Below are 21,264 nucleotides of genomic sequence, written 5' to 3' on the forward strand. Positions count from 1 at the left end.
GGAATGTAAATATAAAGCCTGTATCAGATTGTGTGCCGTCTTGGGGGGGGGGGAGAAAAATTTTCAACTCAAAAGCATATGAAAGTGATTGTTGATAAATCAAAATAAATTAATAAAATTTTAAAAAACCTTAGGTTCAAATCTCAAAAAATAAAAAAATAAAAACAATAACTTTAATCCAACAGGTGCTTAAAATCCTTATGAGAACAAAAAGGAGCTGTTTCTAAAGTTAGAAAATTGTGTTTTACTGAGAATAAACACCTATCTTTCCTCCATGAGTAATGGGTAAAAATAAAGTCTGAAAGTTCATTTCTGATAATAGATCATATCTCCCTAAAATAGGCAGTGGTTACAAAAAGCAGCTCATTGTCTACTTTACCTGAAAAGCTTTACCAGGAAATTAAAAAAAATGATTTTGTCAGAAACACTGTGGAAAATAGATTATATTTAGAGACTGAAGAACTGAGTTTCCATTTAGTCCCTTTTGGTGGAAGTGAAGATAAAAAGTCATAATAGCAGATCTCAAATTCTGATGGAGAAAAAGGCCAAAGAATGATTGTTGAAGAGGTACAGAAAACAAAGAACTGTCAATGACTGACTGCCAAGAAAGGACCACTTAAACTGTCAGGAATTCAATGCTTCCTTTCTTCACACTTCAGCAAATTATGTTGACTATCATGCATTTACTGTGTTCAGAGAACTCAGTGGGATATAAAATTTAGGTAAGATTTCTTCAGAGATTTCTCAGAGAGAAACACAAATGGGAATAGTCCTCAAATTGCTAACACAAAGGCTATAAAGGTTATACAACCAGAAAGGACAAATTCTTTTTTTTTTAATTGGCTAGGCAATGGGGTTAAGTGACTTGCCCAGGGTTACACTGCTAGTAAGTGTTATGTGTCTGAGTTCGCATTTGAACTCAGGTCCTTCTGAATCCAGGGTCAGTGCTCTATCCACTGCGCCACTTAGCTGCCCCTTCAGGACAAACTCTTAACCAAAAAAGTGAAAGAAGCCTCTTTTAATTGCTATCCTCCAACTCTGTCTCCTGGCTTCCTTCAGGTCCTAGCTAAAATCCTACCTTTTGTAAGAATTCTTTCCTGATCCCCTTTAATGTTAGTACCTTCCCCAGATGACTATCTCCAAGTTATGCTGTATATATCTTTTTGGTAAATAGTTCAGTCAATCAACATGTAAATAAGCATTAAGGGCCTACCATGTGCTACGGAGCAGAAGACAGCTCAGTGGATAGAGCACTAGGCTTGGAGCCAGGAGACCTAAGTCTAAATCTGACCCCAGACTAGCTGTGTGACCCTGGACAAATCATTTAACCTGTCTGTGCCTTAATCCACTGAAGAAGGAAATGGCAAACCACTCCAGTATCTCTGCTAAGAAAATCCCAAAAGGAGTCACAAAGTGTCAGACCCAATTGAATAACAACTGAATGATAGGGAGCCACTGGAGTTTACTGAGTAGCAGAGTGAAGTGGTTGGATGAAAATCACTTTGATAGCCTATTGGGTTAGGGGAAGACTTGAGGCAGGCAGACATATCAGCGGGGAATTTTTTTTGCCTTTGTATTCCCAGAATTTCGTCTGACACATAGTAGGTGCTTAATAAATATTTGGCCTGATAGAGGGGATCATGAAAGATAAAATGGACAATTCTGATTACATGAAATTGTTGCACCAATGTTAATGTTAACGTATAAAAAAGGGAAATAAGGGGGGGGGGAGGGAAATAAGGAAATGGGGGTTTAAAAAAAAAACAACATTGCATCAAATCTCCCTGACGAGGGTCTGATATACAAAACAGATAGGCAACCAACACCAATATGTAAAACCAAAAATCATTTCCAATGATAAGTCATCAAAAGGTAAAAATAAAAAATCCTGAAAAGAATGGCAAACTATTGACAACCATATCTGACTTTCAAATACAAGACTCAAAAAAGCACAAAAAGGTAAACAGGAAAGGGAAATCATAAGGGATTTAATACAGTTAAACTATTTACATTCCTACATGGGAAGATGATATTTGTGACTCATGAGACCGTTCTCATTATTAGGGTAGTTAGAAGCAGTAAATATAGACAGAGAGTACATATGAATGTATGATACCTAAAAAAAAAATGTACTGGGAGAAAGAGAAAAGGAGAGGTAGAATGGGGTCAATTACATCACATAAAAGAGGCAAGAAAAAGCTTTTAGAGTGGAGGGAAAGAGGCGGGAGGTGAGGGGGTGTGAATAAACCTTATTCTCATCAGAACTGGCACAAAGAGGGAATAACATATACATTCAATTGGATACAGAAGGGGAGGTGATAGAAGCAAGGGCAGACTGGGGGAGGGGGTAGTCAGAAGCAAAACACTTTTGAGGAGGATAGGGTGAAAGGAGAGAGAGAATAGAATAAATGAGGGTGGGGGAACAGAATGGAGGGAAACACAGGCAGAAATAGTAACTGTGAAAAAAATTTTGACGCAGGTTTCTCTGATGAAGACCTCATTTCTCAAACATATAGAGAACTGAGTCAACTTTATGAAAGAACCATTCCCCAATTGATAAATGATCAAAAGATTTGACCAGTTTTCAGATGAAGTAATCAAAGCTATTTATAGCCATATGAAAAAAACATTCTAACTCACTACTGACTGGAGAAATGCAAATTAAAACAATTCTGAGGTACTACCTCATACCTATTTGACTGGATAATAGGAAAGAAAAAGTAAATGACAAATGGTGGAGGGGATGTGGGAAAAATGAGACATTAACGCACTGTTGCTGGAGCTGATTCAACCATTCTGTAGAGTACCAGGCATACCCTTTGACCTAGCAATATCACTATTAGGTCTGTATCCAAAAAGAAAGAAAAAAGAAAAGGACTTATATGTACACAAATATTTATAGCAGCTCTTTTCTGGGTATAAAGAATTAGAAACTGAGACAGCTAAGTGGCACAGTGGAGAGAGCTCCGGCCTTGGAGTCAGGAGGACTTAAGTTCAAATTCAGCCTCAGACACCTGACACTTACTAGCTTGTGAGACCCTGGGCAAGTCACTTAACCCAGATTGCCCCACCAAAAAGCAAAAAAACAAAAACAAAAAAAGAATTAGCAGTTGAGGGGGATGCCCATCAATTGGGGAATGGTTGAACAAGTTGTGATACGTGATTATGATGGAATACTATTATTGTACTTTAAGAAATGATGTGCAGGAGGCTCTCAGAAAAACCTGGAAACACTTGCATGGGCTGATGCAAAGTGAAACATACTGCATACAAAGTAACAAAAATATTGTAAGATGATCAGCTGTGAGTGACTTGGTTATTCTCAGCAATACAATGATCCAAGACAACTCTGAAGGACTTCTAATGAAAAATGCTATCCATCCCCAGAGAAAAAACTGATGGTGTCTGAATACGGATTGAAGCAGTTTTTTTTTCCTTGAGAGTTTTTTTGGTCTGAGTTTTCTTTTACAACATGACTGTTACGGATATGTTTTGCACGACTATACATGTACAACCTATATCAAATTATTGCTTGCCTTCTCTATTGGGGGGGAGTAGAGAAAGGGAAAGAGGAAGGAAGAGAATTTGGAACTAAAGTTTTAAAAGAGAATGTTAAAAACCGGTTTTACATGTAACTGGGGAAAAATAAAATAATTACTAAAAAAAAAAAAAAGGCCAAGGAACTAGAGACCAAATTGCCAACATTCACTGGATCATAGAGAAAGCAAGGGAGTTCTAGAAAAACATCTACGTCTCCTTTGCTATGTGGATCACAACAAAATGTGGCAAGTCCTCAAAGAAATGAGAGTACCAGATAATTTCGTCTTCTGAGGTACCTGTATGCAAGCCAAAAGGCAACAGTTAGAACCAAACATGGAAGAACTGATTGGTTTAAGATTGGAAAAGGTGTATGACAAGGCTGTATTTTATCACATTATTTAACTAATATTCAGATGCCAAGTTTGATGAAGTAAAACAAGCATCCAACATTGTCACATAAAGTGTAAAGACATACATACTTGAAATCTCATTTTCATACCTATGTTCTGTTCTAGAAAGTAGGGCATGTTATATGTTTCAATTAATATAGGAAAAGGGTCTTATTTGTGGGGTTAATGTCCTTGTGGGTTTTAATACTAACAAGAAAAAACTTGGTAAACCATGCAGCAGGGGCAAGTAGGTGGCAATGGATAGAGCACCAGCCCTGGAGTCAGGAGGACCTGGATTCAAATGCAGCCTCAGACATTTACTAGCTGTGTGACCCTGGGCAAGTCACTTAACCCCAACTGCCTCTCCCTCCCCCCCCAAAAAAGAAAACAAATGGTGTATTTTTCTAAATGTAAGTTATAAGTATGATCAACTTTATGAAATCTCACCTATCATCCCTCTAAACTATCTGAAATATACCCAGAATCTAGAGTACATTCCAGATTGTTCCTTTAGGATTACTTCACTCTATACCGAAGAACAGTCAAATATAAGGGAAAAAGGAATTTACTTTCCTTTTAAATCTGTAAAATTTACTACAAGTTGGGAAAATCTGGGATCACATCCAAACCTTCAGTTTGATTTTGCATAGTGAATAGGCAGGGTGCATTGCAAAATTCTACATGTGCCATCAGCTCAAAAAAATAAAACTCAGTGAAAATACAGAGAGAAATAATTCTGATAAGAAGAAAAATGGAATTTGTTTGAAGATACCAATGTAGCTGCACAGGGAACTAAAAACTAACTTAGATTTTTAAAAGATATGTACAATAGGCAAGCAACAGCAGGTGAATACGTAAGTAGCAGTGACACTCCAAATAAGTAATTAGATAATAAGAGAGCACCTAGCTGCCCCCTGGATAAATTTAAACCCCTAGGTCCAGATGAATTATACCTCCAGTAGTTGAAAGAATGGGAAGATTTTATTTCTGAGCCACTGTTAATAATATACAAAAGACTGTGAGAATGGGGAAGTACATCAAGACTGGAGAAGAAAAACAATCCCAGTTTTCAAATATGGAAAGAGATGTTCAGTGAGCTTGACTTCAATTTCTGGGAAATTTTTAGAATGTATCATTAGAGAAATGGTTATGTGAACATCTAGAAAAGGAAAAAAGATTTCAAAGAGGAGCTATGGTTTTATTAAGAACAGGTCATACCATACTAATTTTTTTTTACATATCTACTAAATTGGTCATTTCATTCTTCACAAAGTATCTGAAAAAATATCTCACTGTATTGCTCTGAAAAAGATGGAAAGATGCTCCAGATAATGATAGAATTAGATGGTTTCAGAATGAGAGTAATAACTTAAACTAGATGGCTACTGATAATCCATTCCAACTCCAGAGTTGTATGGTTTTGTGAAAAGCTCAATGGTGTGTTTTATATACTGGAGGGTTATGGATATTTTTCGGCCTTGCTTAACTTTCCCAAAGGAAGCCAAGAATCATCTCACAAAAATTCTACATAGATGCATTATTATTTTCCCTTTGAATTCGCAACTATTTCCTTTCCCTGAAAAGCTGATATTAGAAAATCCTGCCTTGAAACTTGGGATGTGTGTTTCACCACTCTATAATACAGCTACCACTGCATATATTCAATCCAAAGCAAGAGTGAATGCTTCCAGATTATCAGAATAATGATCTGGTAATCTTTTTAACTTTTGAGATAAATAGATGAAGCAATCAAAATAAAGATGTCAGCGGGAACAAGTTGGTTTCCTGGTGCCCGGAAGTGTTCCATTTCTCAGAAGATACTTAGATGCTTAGATGATATGGAATTCTTGATAGCAACCATTCCTAGGTGAGTTTAAATTCTGGACCCTCTATGAAAAGATTCCATAAATAACTACTAATTTTTATTTCTGCTTGATCTGAACCAAGTAGCTCCTATTGCATAAGGAACCCACAAGAGGAAAAGACATGCCTAAATTCATTTTCATTGCTTCTAAAGGACTTACTGTGAGCTAGATAATAACAATGATTTTAAAAGTGACTCTCTCATCTTCCTTCCCTCCAGTGTTTAACAGCTGGTAACTAATAGTACTTCCTACACTACTCTTGTCAAAAATAAAAGGGATCTTACTGAGCATATTTTTGTCATCTGGAACAACCATTCCTTAATTGTATCTGATCTGATATTTTGCTATAGATCATTAACTGTATCTCTGGCCTCTGCTCATCCAGATCTATAAGTTATTATGTCGAAGATCAAAAGATCCTGAGCCCCATACCCACTGCCACCCAGCAAAGACCATATCAGGTCATATCATGACATTATAACTTGTTGCTGCCACTCTAAAGTTTTACAAAAAGTAAGAGAAAGAAATAGCAGTGAGTGGAAAAGAGCAGCATCATATAAGTAGGAAAAACAGTGAACCAGAATTCAGGAGACCTAAGGTTTAGTTTAGGCTTTGTCATTTGTTTAGCATTATAGGCTTAGAGTAGTTGTTTCACCTCTCAAAGCCTCTGTTTACTCACTTACAAATGGAGATATAGTACGTATATACTGTATCTCATGGATTCATCAAAGTAATAATGGGACTTTTTTGATACTGGCTTCCTGAGAGTATAGACTATTTCAGATTTTGTCTCTGTATTTTCATAATCTAGCATATTTGATTTGCGCAGAGCAGGCACTTAAAACACGTTGAATTTAAGTATGAGTCCTTGTTCAGGGTTGTATGGTTTTTTAAAATCAATTTATTAAAACCTAATGACCTGAAAATAATATAATTATATGACTATCATAGTCTCAGTTTACAAAACACTCCTTTCTAAGCAATTCTGAATATATATTCATAGATTTCCATAACAAAAAATAAGAAAGTCTCTCTTTTTGCCTTAAGAAAATTACTTGATGTCATGGCAGTAGGGTAGAGTCTCTGAACCCCTTCTCAGTAGGATGACAGCTTTATGCTACTAAGAGTTTTCTATACTGCTCCCCAAGAATCTTATCAATTATATTAATATATAAAATAATAATTATTTCATTCAGAATCTTATGGGTTCGCCATGTTTACTATAAAAAATCTGGGAAAACATTCTGAATATAACCTTGCCCCCCCCTTTTTTTTGGTCTAAATAAAATGTCTGTTTAATATGCAGGAGAAGTCAGGAGACAGGAGCCCTCAGTTTTATGCTACAATTCTGTATTAGTACAGTCTATTAAAAAAAACACTTCTTTCAGTTATTTTCTTGTTAGTAATATTAAGCAGAGTTATAGGAAGATGATGAATGATGGTGATGTTATTAACAAAGAAAGGAAAGGTCACAAATAGAGTACTAAGCTCTGGGGCATAGTCTCCAAAAAAGATTATGGTGATGATGGTGATTGTGGTGGTGGTGACAGTTAATATTTATATAATGCTTTAACTTTAGAAGAGCATTGTCCATACATTATCATGTTTCCTCTCACAACAATTCTGTGAAGTAAGTACCACAAGTGTTATTATTACCATTTTACAGATGAGGAAAGCAACTGTAGAAATGCTAAAAGGCCACACAGCTAACATATGACAGAGGTATAACTCACACCCAGGTCACTCTAGACTCTATGTTCAACAAACTTTCAACTATAACACACTTCCTCTCAAGCAAGCTGTTCATATCCCAATATTCCCAATTAACAGAACTTTTTTTAATGAAATACTAAAATATATCAAGCAAGGCTGTCTACTTTCTTCTAAAGTTTTCTCTTGAGGCGACAGTGGTTCAGATTCCTGATTAAGTATAGCATAAAAAAGAAGCCTTATAAATCTATGAATATATAAATAAAAATGCAACATCTCATGGGAAAAACAAATCCCTTCTTAAATTCACAAACCAAACTCAAAACTGACAATCTCTTATTCAGCAGTGGATTTCACTTATAATTTGCTCTTGAAACTGCACACTGAGAAATATCTAATGCAGGTATAATGACAGCATACAATTCTCACCCAAACTGGAATACATATAATCATGAACTAGAGAAAAAGCATACCTGAGAAAATTTTTACCTAATTACTTTTGACGTATACCTGAAAATCTGAACTTAAATACCAATTCATCTAAAGCAGTGGCTCCCAAATTTTGAGTATAACCCTTTTTTAAAGTCAAAAAATGAGCCCCCCACCCCCACAGTAGTTGTGGTATTCACAATCACTGAGAAAAAATAAAGGAGTGGCAAACAGCTACTATTAATTAAGCAATATTTTTATACTGATTTGAATTTTATTAATTACATCAGCATCTGTATATATTTGAAATTTAGTATCATATTTATGTGCAAGATACATTGTTTATTCAGTATGCAGAAGGCATGTTTGCTTACTGAAGGATTCAAACTCCTTGCAATAACCCAAAGGCCAATGGTTGGGAACTGGTACACTGAAGAATTCTGATTTTAAAAGGTAAAGCAAATTATATTGCAAAAGAATGAAATGCACAAATCAACCACATTGATCCAAATGCCATTGTGATAATCCAAATCTGTCACAAACCATAAAAGCATCTTTATACACAATAGCAACATATTCTTAAACAGTAATTGATCAAACCATCAATAATGGCAGTTTTAAGGGTTCTACACAATTTTTTTTCACAAAATTTGTTTTAAACATTTAATCATGTTTGACACCTGATATTCCAACTTCATAAAAATCTCAATATCAGAAAAGCATTTATTACTGTCTTGTATCAGTTATATGCCTATAAAACTGATTAAATATAAGCAAAAATACATATGTATACATATAAAAAGGAATACAAAATGAGATGTTCAGTGGACTTTTACTGAACTCCTAAAGAAATTCAGCACCCAGGAAAAAAATTGTACAATCCCAAACCATAATTATTCTCCAGTAAAATTCAACAACTTGTAATAAATGATTGTTTTTTTTAATTGAGTAACATAACAACATAAAGAATTGAAGTTATACGAAAGACAATGAAAAAAATTTCAGAGCTTCCATTAGTCATCACAAATGTCTTCTAAGTCATTTTAAGCTATAACAGTATCACATTTATCTTTAGTTTTCAGCAGAGATTCTGAACCACACCAAAATTTCATTACCTGGTCTATAAGCACCCAATTTTATACATCTCCTAAAAAGGATATGAGACTAAACTAAAATTTTATTCTGAAGGGGTTGGGGGGGGGAGCAACAAGGGAGTTGTGGAGATTTTCTGTTTTGTTTTTTGTTTTTGTTTTAGAATTTTTCCACACATTCAAAAGAACTGTAGAAACACTGGTTTTAAGTAAAACAAGGTAAAAAATTAGTTCTCAGAATTTCAAATTTCTAAAAAGATGGAAGATCAATTTTTCAAATTCCTTATTTTTAGATATTGTACTTTGTGAAGGGGCTGTTAAGTTTGCTGAGATTTATGTCAAAAGGAAAAAAAAAAGGAATGCAGGTATTCTGTGTGACCATTTCAACCAGCAGTAACAAAACAATACCTATCTTCCAATGCAAACTGAGAAATTTTCTTTGTAAAAATGAGATTTGATTTAAAATTTTTCAAAACACAGTTATACAAATTAAAATGGATCAACAGATCCAGGACCAGAAAGAATGTCTGTGAGGGCAAGTAATTTTTAAATGGTGCAGGCTAGGGCTTAACAACCCATGGCATACTGCTCCAGAGAGCTGATGATGGTGTAATTTTTCTGAAGCACAGCTCTGTCCAGGTCATTTTCCTGTTTAATGAGCTCTATTACTCCCTATCACTTCCAAGAACAACTATAAAGTCCACTGTGTGACATTTAAATGTATTCATATCCTGGTCCCTTCCTATCTTTCCCTGCCTTCTTACATGCACCCTCTTCTGCCTACACACACTCTGTCCAGTTACACTGATGTACTTGTGGTTTCCAAAACAAGACATTTAGGCCACTACACGCTTATGTATGGCTGTCTCCTGTGACTAAAACACTCTGCCTCTTCACCTCCACCTCATAGTTTCCCTGGCTTTCTTCAAGACTCAGGTCAAATTCCATTTGCTGCATTTGTGTAAGAGATCTTTCCCAATCTATGAATGCCTCTTGCCCTTTCAGATTACCTTCATCTACTGTCTGTGCCTTTTACATACCTGGTTATTTATATGCTATCTCCACTGTAATATATGCTTCTTGAGGTCAAGGACTGTTTTATGCCTTTCTTTACAACCCCACCACTAAGCACCGTGTCTGGCACATAGTAAGCACTTAAAAATTATTTGTTGACTGCCTTCCAAATTTATGGTCAGCTAGCCTCTTCCAATTCCTCCCTCATCTATTCCTTTTCCATTAAGACAGGAGTTCTTAACCCATCAACTTTTAAAATACATATATTTTGATAGCTGTATTTCAACATAATTGGTTTCCTTTGTAATCCTGTATATTTAATTTTATGCATTTAAGAACATAATTCTACGTAGCCACTAGATGGCGCAGCGGATAAAGCTCTGGCCCTGGACTCAGGATGACGTAGTATTCAAATCTGGCCTCAGACACTTGACACTTATTAGCTATACGACCCGAGGCAAAGAAAAAGAAAACAAACATTATTCTGATAACACCGGCTTCACCAGGCTGCCAAAAGCGTTTATAATGCAAAAAAGATTCAGAATGCCTGCATGGGTGAGCTGTGGTGTCTACAGCTCTACCCAGAGCAAGTGGTCCTACTGCCAGATCCTTAAGTACAGAGGTAATAAAAAAGAAAAGTGCTGTGATCACTAACATCTCCTTTCTCCACGTCCTTCATATTGCTCATTTCCATTTGAATAAAAGTACCTTTGCTCATGGAATATTCCACTCATACCTAAGCAATCAGGCTATTTTTAATATGTACCTGATGTAAAGCTAATTTAGAAATATGCCACAACTATACCATCAGGCAATAACAAGACAGGCTAATTCACTTGGGATCAAAGATACTGGAGACCTGGAAGAAGAAAAATCACTGAGAAGAGAAATCTCTCATGAAAATGAGGAGCCAGGCATAGAGAAATTGTTGAATGTTACAAACAGTAAATCTGGAGGTAGCAATAAATAGGTACCTCTCCCATAGCATAACTCTGGAAACTAACTGGTTTTACTGCTCCCAGGACCTCCCTGGCTCACATAATAGCCAACTTAGTAGTCACAGGATCAGAGATTGAGAGGTGGAAGGGCTGTTAGAAGCCATTTAGTCCAATCCCCTCCTTTTTCAGATAAGGAAACTGAGGCAAAGAGGTAAAGTGCCTTGACAAGGGTTACACTAATAGTAAGTGTGAGGAAAGATTTGAATTCAGGTCTTCTTGACTCTAAGTCCAATGCCTTATCCACTATGGCTCTCACAATGTAGGGGAAGGCAAGGGGAAAAAAAAGTGCTGTTGACTGATGGCCATCTGCATTCACCCCCTAACCATGACAACAGAGGTCAGTGGCACAGGTAAATGGGTTGTTCATATTTTGGGTCCAATGAGAAAACACCTCAGTTTAAAATACCTTGCCAAATTCTGGCACAGACTTTTTATATGATCTTTCTTCTAGCTCCTGATGTGCCTTACTAGATCACTGGTTTTCTTGACAGTACCACATATAAATAGTTTTTAAAAACACACTTAAAAAAAAAACTTCCAGCTGTAATTTAAGCAAAAGGAAAATTTAAGTATTTCTGTAGGGTGAGAAGGGGAGGAGGAAAAAAAGAATTGGTGGTATTTCTTAAAGTTAAAAAAGTAAAAGTTCTAGTGTGATTTGTCTCATGGGGTGATAAGAACAGTGTCCAGTTATTTGTTCACTTCAACTGGCCTTTGTGTAAAAATGTTGTTTAAAAAAAGTATATCAAGTTTTAATTTGAAATATGTTAAAAGCTTAGAGATAGTATCATAGAAGGGGTAATATACACTGATTATATGTCATTATAAAATCCTTTAAAAATATATTTAAAAGTTTTATATATCACATACTACCTTTCTGCCATTTGGGTGAGATGGGGAAGGTTGAAATAGTCTCAATATCTAATGCTACATTCTAGTCCTAAAACTCTGGCAAGGTGGGGAATTAGAGAAAGGTCTTATTTGAAAACTGTCTCCTCTACTGATTTTGATTAAATAGTCTGTTATTTTAAAGACCATATTTTACATAACTGACACTTTAAAATTCAAATATAAATAACCTTTGTCTTAAAGTAGTTTAGGGGTTTTTTCTGGTTGTTGTTGTTGTTTGAAAGATACAGAATACTTAAGCTTCTCTAGTTAGATAAAAATTTCAATATCTTCTTTTGGGATGGTTGTTTTCCTATCACCAACTAGCAAAAAGAAAATCTGAAAATATGTATAATAATTACACTATTAGTTTTATGATATAACTACAATTTTTTTGAGAAAAATTGCTTTAATACATTGTATATATCTGGAAACTTTGATCTATACCAACCTGAGTTATAGTCTATTAGATAATATATACATATAAAAGATTATATTTATGTCATACATCTCTATTTTACAATTCCAGTTGTGAAATTTAACTGAAAAAGGATAAAATGTTTTGTAATAAACAACTCTAAGAAAAAAAGTTTGTACTTGATAAAACAATGAAAAATGGAAGCTCTATTAATGTAAAATCGCCATGGTTGGTTAGTCGAAATAACAGTGGACACATTCCCAATACCAAGATGGATATGAAAAAAGGAGCATAACTATAAAATGTATAGCTTACTTTGTGCCTTTTCACAGAAGTTTATCTGAAAGCCTAAAGTAAAAGAGATAAGTTCCAGTTCATTGACTGTAATTCAAAGAATCACACCAAAATTAAAATACCATGACATTTAGTTTTCAACTTTCAATAAAACAGTTTTTAAAAACAGGAAACCAGTTCAACTTACATTACGGCTGAAATATTGTACACATGGAATTTCCTAAAAACATAACTTCAGATTTCTTGCTTTAGCTATACATCAGTAAATGGGGATCTACAAGGGTGATGTTTCATCATACTTTTAATTTCAAATTCATTTAAATGTTATTAGTGATTGGGAATCAAAAGGAAATTTTCTTGAGAGTGACCTCAACATTTTTACCCAAAAATCCATCCCTCCTCCAAACTTCCCTCTTTTCCTCAATCACCCAGGCATGCAGTCTCAAGAGTCATCTTTGACTGTTCTCTCTCCCTCAAACCCAATATTCAACTAGTTCCTAATTTGTTGACTCTCCCTCCATAGCATCTTCAAACTGCATCTCCACCATCACACCTCTTCTCCACCAAAACATTCACCATCTCAGTTCAGGCCCTCATCATCTATCTCCTGGATTACTGTAGTGGCCTAATTGTTCTCCTTGATTCTATTATCTATTTTTTCAGTCCACTCTCTATATAGCTTCCAAATTAATATTCCTAAGGCATATGATGTTTTTTATTCAAAAACCTTCAATGACTGGCATTTTTAGCCCTCTTAAAATAAAGTACCCACTCACTTTTTTGAGACTTATTTCACATTACTCCCCTTCACACATTCGCCATTCTAGACAAACTGTCCCCCTAACTCGTCCCAGAACATATAGTATGTGCCACCTCCTTTACCGATGACCATACACACACACACACACACACACACACACACACATATATAGTGTACCCTCCACGCCTACAAGTTTACTCTCTCTTCACCTCCACTTCTTAAAATCTCTTTAAGATTTGTTCAGCCATTCCCCAATCGATAGGCACCCTTTTTAATTCCAGCTCTCTCCTGCAACAAAGAGCTGCTGTAAGTATTTTTATACTTGTGAGTCTTTTTCCTTTCTTTCATCTCTTTGGGGCACAGACCTACTAGTGGCATTGCTACATGAAAGGATAAGCACAATTTAGTACTTCCTGGGGGGTCTAGTTAAAAATTGCTTTACAGAATGGCTGGATCAATCCACAATTCCAAAGTGAACCAGTGTCCCTGTCTTCCCACAGCCCGTCTAAGAAGTGTAATTTTTTTTGTCATCTTTACATATCTGATGAATATGAAGTAGAACCTCACAGTAGTTTTAACTGCATTTCACAAATTACTAGTGATCTGAAGAATTTTTTCACATGGTTGTTGATTGCTTTTGATTTCTTCTTTGAGAACCTCTTGTTCATATCCTTTAATCTACTGGGGTATGGCTGAGTAAATTATGGAATATGAATGGAATAGAATATACCATATCTATGAAGAAATGATGAAAGAAGCAGTTTTAGAAGAGAAACCTGGGAGGACTTGTATGACCTTTGCTGATGAATGAAATGGGCTGAACCAAGAGAAGAAATCATACAATGAACAACACTATAAAAACAATTTTGAAAGACTTAAGAACTCTGCAGAATGCAATAACCTACCACCACTCCAGAGGAAGCATGCTGTCTGTCTCCCAACATACGGAATGACAGATAAAAGGTACAAAGTAGGGGGACACATTTTTGGACACTGAAATGTATGGATTTCTTTTGCTTGACTATGCTTCTACATTACAAAGACTGTATTTTTTTCTTTATTGGGAGAGATTTGGGATAGACAAAGGAGCTAGCAGTTGGGTTATAGAACCAAAACAAAAAAGGTAAAAAATAAAAGATGGCCATTAAAGCATTTTTAATGTATAAAAGAGAAATGAAGCAAGTCCAGAAGTAAAAAAAGGTTAGGGTTGAAAATAACATGTTAAATGTGTCATATGTTTTCCAATAAACAAGCTAACAACAACATTAGGGAAAATCACTTGGAAAGACTTAAAAACTCTGATCAATGTAATGACCATCTATGCTTCCATAATACTCATGATAAAGTATGCTACCTATGACCTAACATAGAAATGAAGGATTCAAGATGCCCTATAAGACATACATTTTTGGACATGACCAATGTGGGAATTTGTTTTGCTTGACTATGTGTATTTGTTACATGGGAGAGAGACAGGAGAGAGACGAGTGTAAGAGGTAGGAAAGAGAAGGGAAGTAATGATGGAGTTCCAAAAAGAGAATAAAAGGACAGAAAGAACCATAAGCAAGCATGACAGATTTAAAAGTTACATGCTGAATTTATTATATACTTTAAAAGAAAAACAAGCTCTAAATGATAGAAATTTACAGTTTCATATATAATCCCTTCTTGTTCTACAATGGAAATGCAAATTTTATTCAGTATTTGTTAAATTGAGAATTTAAAAAAAAAAACCAAGTTCTATGTAAGTATGTGATCCTCTTTTTCCTTTTTTTTTATATGGAAATGTTCCCATTTTTGTCAGTACTTATTAAATTCACTATAAAATAAAATATAAAGAGAAAAGAAAAATAACTATAACTTAGTTCAGGTGTTACTTCCTACAAGATACTTTTCCTGATCACCTAATTGTTAAGAGCTCTCTGCCTCCTGAAATTATTTTGTATTTATTTATCTGAGTACATGTCATATGCCCACAAGAAAATGTAAGCTCTCTGACTGTTAGTTTGTGTTGCCTTTCTTTTACTCCTAAATTTGGAATATTGTATTCTTAATCATATGGCTTGTTTCTGTGTACTTTGAAATTCATTCCTAAAGTAACTCCATTAGACGAAAACTTTTACTTGATTTGGGCACACTGTGGTATACTTCAGAAACTGTTGGATTAAAAGGTAAGAAAAGGGTTTCAGCTCTTCTCCCTACTAGCTGTATGACTTCACACTAGTCAATTAACAATCAGTACTAAAGAAAGGACAAATATATTTTTTAACTATAAGTGTACTTTGTTGTATATAGTACATAGCCCAGCAGAACTAAACAAAAATTTGATTTTTTTATAATCAAATCATTTTAGATGCATTTAGGTGAGCTAATTATTTAAGCCTATTAATTATAAGTCCCTAATGGGAAAGGTTGGCTTCTCTCTCCTGTTTTATATTTGTATTTTTACCCATCATTTTTCTTAGGGTCAAACTCATACCTATTATAGACTGCCATTTTCTTGTACAAAATAACAGCAAATTTATAACCAACTACAGAGTTATTTATAAAAAAAAATTAAATCTGGGCAGCTAGATGGCACAGTGGATAGAGCACCTACCCTCAAGTCATGAGGACCTAAGTTCAAATTCCACCTCAGACACTTACTAGTTGTGTGATCCTGGTCAAGTCACTTAACTCTCATAACTTCAAAACAAAAATCAAAGTTTTGTTTAAAATAATAATAATAAGGACAGGAATAAGTAGTACTGAAGAAGTCCTTTACTGAAATTTCATCAGCTAAAGCATCTGGATCCTGGTAAACAGTGCTCAAAAACTTAGCACCTAAAATACACAAAGTATTCTTATTTTAACATAATGGTAGTACTCAATACAGATTTTCCTACCATCCTCTCACAATATACCCCATATTTTAGGATAGAGTGGGGGACTAAATGCTTCCTACACCTCAAGTGTCAGAGACTGCTTTTCAGTCAAGAAATCAGAACAAAATTTCAAGGCAGTTGCAGGGCTCATGCCCCAAAAAAGAACACAGAACTACCAAAGAGTAGCAAAACAGTTAAAAAATAAATAAAAATCAACCAAAACAGATAATAAGCAATCAGGAGGGGGTATAGGACAAAACTGTTATATATAATATAAATATGCATATACACACATATTCCACGGAACAACTTACAATGCTAAGTCAACACAAATAATATACACACAGAAAAAAATTCAAGATAAGTTAAATGTATACGCTATCCTCAAATAGATAATTGATACACTTGAAGTAGGAATTATAAAGCCAAATACAAATGAGCCTGAAGAAAGTTTAAGAAAAGTAGGAGAAAATGATGCTAAAATTAAAAGAAGCTTTCAGAAAGACTGGAAGGAAATAACAAAAAATAACCATTTTAGAGATTAAAATTAAAACCTCAAGTTAATTAATGGAATTAACTGACTATATACTCCACTGTATTAGAGGAGGGAAACAATAACCAGCCAGATCAACTACAAAAAACAGGACTATTCCAGAGAACCGGAAAAAATGCAAGGATTTTGGAAGGCAGATCAAAATGCTACAACTTCAGGATTATTGATGTCCTAGAAGGTTTTTTAAAATAACAATAGCAACATGATATTCTAGGGGGGAAGAAAAACAAAGAAAACATCCCCAAATTAACAAAACTGTACAAAACTAAACAACAGTCTACAAATAGAAACAATCTAGAGAAGACTCCAAAAGGAAGAAATCCAAGATTCAACATTTTTTGACACAGTTAAACTTAAATGTAGACATTTTAAGGCACAGATTCTTAACTAGGAGTCCATCATGAACTTTTTCTTTTTAACATATGCTCATGTTTCAATACAACTGGATTCTTTCATGATCCCATGTATTTTGTCTTATAGATTTAAAATCTAATTCTGAGAGAGATCCAGTTACTTCACCACACTTACAAGAAGGGTACTTAACATAAAAACAAGAATATTTCCTTTAAGGGAAAAATATTCCATACAGACAGAAAGAAAAATGGCTTCTCAACAATTTAAATCAGGACTACCCAAAAAATGTAATACATAATAAAAATTTTAAATCACAAAATTAACTACCTAGGAAAGACAAGAAATTAACATGTGAGAAACAGTTCTGCTCCAAATAGCTTGCAAAGATACACAATTCAAGATGCGTTTGAATAAGTGATGTTTTCAAAATATCACTGCTTAAAGATCATACTTCTGCATGCAAGAGAGTTACTAACACAATAGCTGTATTAGCTAAATCACTGTTTAAAAACTACTCCAGAATAACAGAGAAGAGATCAGAGGAGAAGAGGAGAATGTTAAGAGTGTTCTCACACCTCCAATTTGCTTGGTAATTACTTGATATACATCTTTGTAGGTACTTATTGATGTGTTTCCTTACACACACATACACATGTATACTTCCCCCTCCCCAGAATCAAGCTCCCAAAGAGCAGGAACTATTTATGACAAAAAAAAAGAAAATGATAAATGTTGGAGAAGATGTGGGAAAATTGGAACACTAATGTATTATTGGTGGAGTTGTGAAGTGATCCAATCATTCTGGAGAGCAATTTGAAACTATACCCAAAAAGGCTATAAAACTGTGCATACCCTTTGGTCCAGCAATAGCACTACTACATCTGTATCCCAAAGAGATCATAAAAAAGGGGAAAGGACCCCCACGTACAAAAATATTTATAGCAGCTCTTTTTATGGTGGGCAAGAAGGAAATTGAAGGGATGCCCATCAATTGGGGAATGGCTGAACCAGTTATGGCATATGAATGCAACGGAATACTATTGTGCTACAAGAAATGATGAAACATCTGTGAAATCAAGTTGGAAAATCATGGTGTAATGAGGAACTGTTTTTAGAAACCTAAGATGGAACTCTGCAACTATGTATAAAACTTTTGGTGTTTGTTTTTGGTTTTGAGCAATAAAGCAGCATGGGCTGAGAATGCACTGGAAAAAAAAATGAGTACACAAATTTCAGAAAAATTTGAAAGATTTACATCAACTGATACTGGGCAAAGTGAGCAAAACCAGGAGAACACTGTACCCAGTAACAGCAACACTGTGCAATGACAACTTTGGAAGACTTAGGCTCTTCTCAGAAATACAATGATCTAAGACAATTCCAAAAGACTCATGATGAAAAATGCTATGTATGCACATCCAGAGAAGGAACTATGGAGTCTGAATGCAAACTGAAGCATACTATTTTCTCTCTTTTTTTTCTTCTTTCTTGTAGTTTTTCCCTTTTGTTCTAATTTCACAACATGACTAATGTGGAAATATTTAATATGACTGTACATGTACAGCCTATATCAGACTGTCTGTCATCTTGGGGAGAGGGGAAAGAACAGAGGGGAACTCAAAATCTTACAAAAGTGAATGTTGAAAATTAAAAATAAATAAAGCAAAAAAGGCACTCAGGAGATGGCTCATGTGTGATGAACAACAAGGTCAGTACCAATACAGAATATGGAGTAGAATATGGAAGTGAGTTAAGTCTAAGAAGACTGGAAAGGCAGGAAGGGCTTTAAAAGCTAAACACAGGACTATAAAGTCCAACTATAAAGTTGGTCCTGGAGGTAATGGAAACCAGGGAAGTACTACGTAGGGAGTTTACTACATGGTCAAGATCTCTGCTATAGGAAAAAACACGACTTTGGCAGCTGAGTGGAGGACAGACTGAAGTGGAGAAAGACTTGAGAAAAGAAATACTGCAGAAAATATTGGCAGTAAACACAAAAAAGGTCCAACATCTAAAATCCACAAGGAACAGATAGAGATCTATGACATTGCTCAAGAAAGAAATGTTCAATAGGCAGAGTTTTTAAAAGACAAATTATAAACTGTTAATAACAACATAAAGAGATGCTCAAATTCTCTTCTGATAAAAAAAAATGCAAATTAAGACAGCCTTAAGATGCCACCTTTTATTCACCATAAAACTAAGAAAATTATAATAAAATTCAGCACTGGTAAAGCTGCAGGCAGAAGTACTGGAAGGACTGTGGGCTAGTGTAAACATGTGGAGAAAAATATATAATCAGAATGGCAAAACTAATCATATTTATTGACCCAGAATTTCCATTGCTAAAACTTTAACCTAAAAATATCATTAAAGGGGTAAAAGTACATATTTATATATGGCAGTTAGGTGACACAGCAGACTTCCAGCCTGCAGTCAGGAAGACCTGAGTTCATATCCAGCCTCAGACACTTAATAGTTGTGTGATCCTAGGCAAGTCACTTAACCTTGTTTACCTCAATTCCTCATCTATAAAAGGAGCTGGAGAAGGAAATGGCAAACCTCTTCACTACCTTTGCCAAGAAAACCTCAAATGGGGTCATGAAGAGTCAGATACAAACAATACAACTGAATAACAACAAACCTACCTAGCTAGCTAGCAAGACAGATAGATTGATGTGTGTGTGTTCATTTGCTATACTGAAGAAATGGAAAAACCTCTGTCCAACAAGTGCAAATTGATGAATTACAGGTAACAGAAAAAATATGTAACAGAATAAAATTTAATTTAAGACTAGCATGACATTTTCTCATTTGTAAAAGGAGCCTGGAGAAGGAAATGGCAAACCACTCCAGTATCCTTGCCAAGAAAACCCTAAATGGGGTCACAAAGAGTCAGATACATATGGAACGACTGAACAACAACAATATATCTATACAAACACACACAAAAATATATAGTCAGTTCTGCTATAACTAGACATATACTCCCCAAAAGCACTGCAAATAAATTAAGCACTATGTAATTTATAATTATCGTACTTTATTATAAAAGTACTACATAAAATCTCAATAAAAACCACAGGGTTTATAGGGTAAATGGGGTTGGGCCACAATGCTCAAAAACTTTATCAGTGACACATTAAAAAATATATAGGAACCTAATAAAAAGTATATCACAGTTTTGTAAATGATTAAGAAATATACAAATAATACAATGAATAGTATCTGTAGTGGGGTCAGGCTGGTAGTCCCACACAAGTTGGACAGGCTGAAATTATGAACTGCCAGTCAGTGTGTGGAGACCACCTGTCCTCTGGCCACAGCTCCTTCTGTGTCAGAAGATATACAATTAATATAATGTCACTTCACCTTGAAAAAGACTTAAGTTTGCTTGCTGAACTGGGAATCAGAAACGTTGCATGCAGTTTGCAAGTTAAAGTGAAGTGGTACAGTTCTCTGTGTTATCTCACTGTTTCTTGGGGAAGAAATTTGCAAACAAAAAACTCAACTTATGCTCAAAATGTTCCCTAATTTATATAACCAGTCTCATTGGGCCAATTTTCTGTTTTCAAAATAAATGTTATAGTAGAACTAAGTCTGTGTGTATACACATATATATGTGCATACATATATGTATGTCTTTATATATGCATGTCTGTATATAAGTAATATACACAATATACATACAAGTAAATTATAGCAGCCTAAGGAGAACTTCTTAAGTGACTCAAATGAGAAAAAAGAACAGCAACTAAGAGCTGTGAGTTACTCCTCTGCCACATGATTTCTAAGCAAGAGCCCATTTTCTCTTAGTCTGTCTTGTACTGGAGTTGTAAGTACATCGAAGACTTTGGGGGTATATTTTGTACCAATTATTTTACTGTACCAATCTTAGTAAAAATTTGCTTTTTAAAAAACTAGTCAAGGCTAGCTGGGTATCAGAATTGGGCCTGCTAACAGGAAAGAAGCCAAGAGTAAATACAAGCTTTAGGTCATGGAGCAGTTCCTGACAAGTGAGAAAGAGCAGTTGAAAAAGGCTGAACAAGCAAACTTCATTGCAGTTAAATTATCAGAATATGTAGGAGAAGAGGCAAATG

The 21,264-nt window shown here is 35.0% G+C and overlaps 1 protein-coding gene across 4 annotated transcripts in view; it reads right to left on the reverse strand.

Annotated features, from left to right (window-relative positions):
- The window catches only part of MAP2K4 (mitogen-activated protein kinase kinase 4), a 170,961-nt gene that overhangs the window by 115,087 nt on the left and 34,610 nt on the right, over positions 1-21,264 (reverse strand). For 2 of the 4 annotated variants that reach the window (XM_078155795.1, XM_078155796.1), the window contains exon 2: positions 12,655-12,687. The exons of the other annotated variants lie outside the window; for them this stretch is intronic. In XM_078155795.1, coding sequence (XP_078011921.1) covers positions 12,655-12,687 — 33 coding nt within the window. The remainder of the gene's footprint in view (positions 1-12,654; positions 12,688-21,264) is intronic. 4 annotated transcript variants of the gene reach the window in all.

Source organism: Phascolarctos cinereus, unplaced genomic scaffold, assembly GCF_003287225.1.
Source record: "Phascolarctos cinereus isolate Bilbo 61053 unplaced genomic scaffold, phaCin_HiC Scaffold_5;HRSCAF=322, whole genome shotgun sequence".
Taxonomy (NCBI): domain Eukaryota; kingdom Metazoa; phylum Chordata; class Mammalia; order Diprotodontia; family Phascolarctidae; genus Phascolarctos; species Phascolarctos cinereus.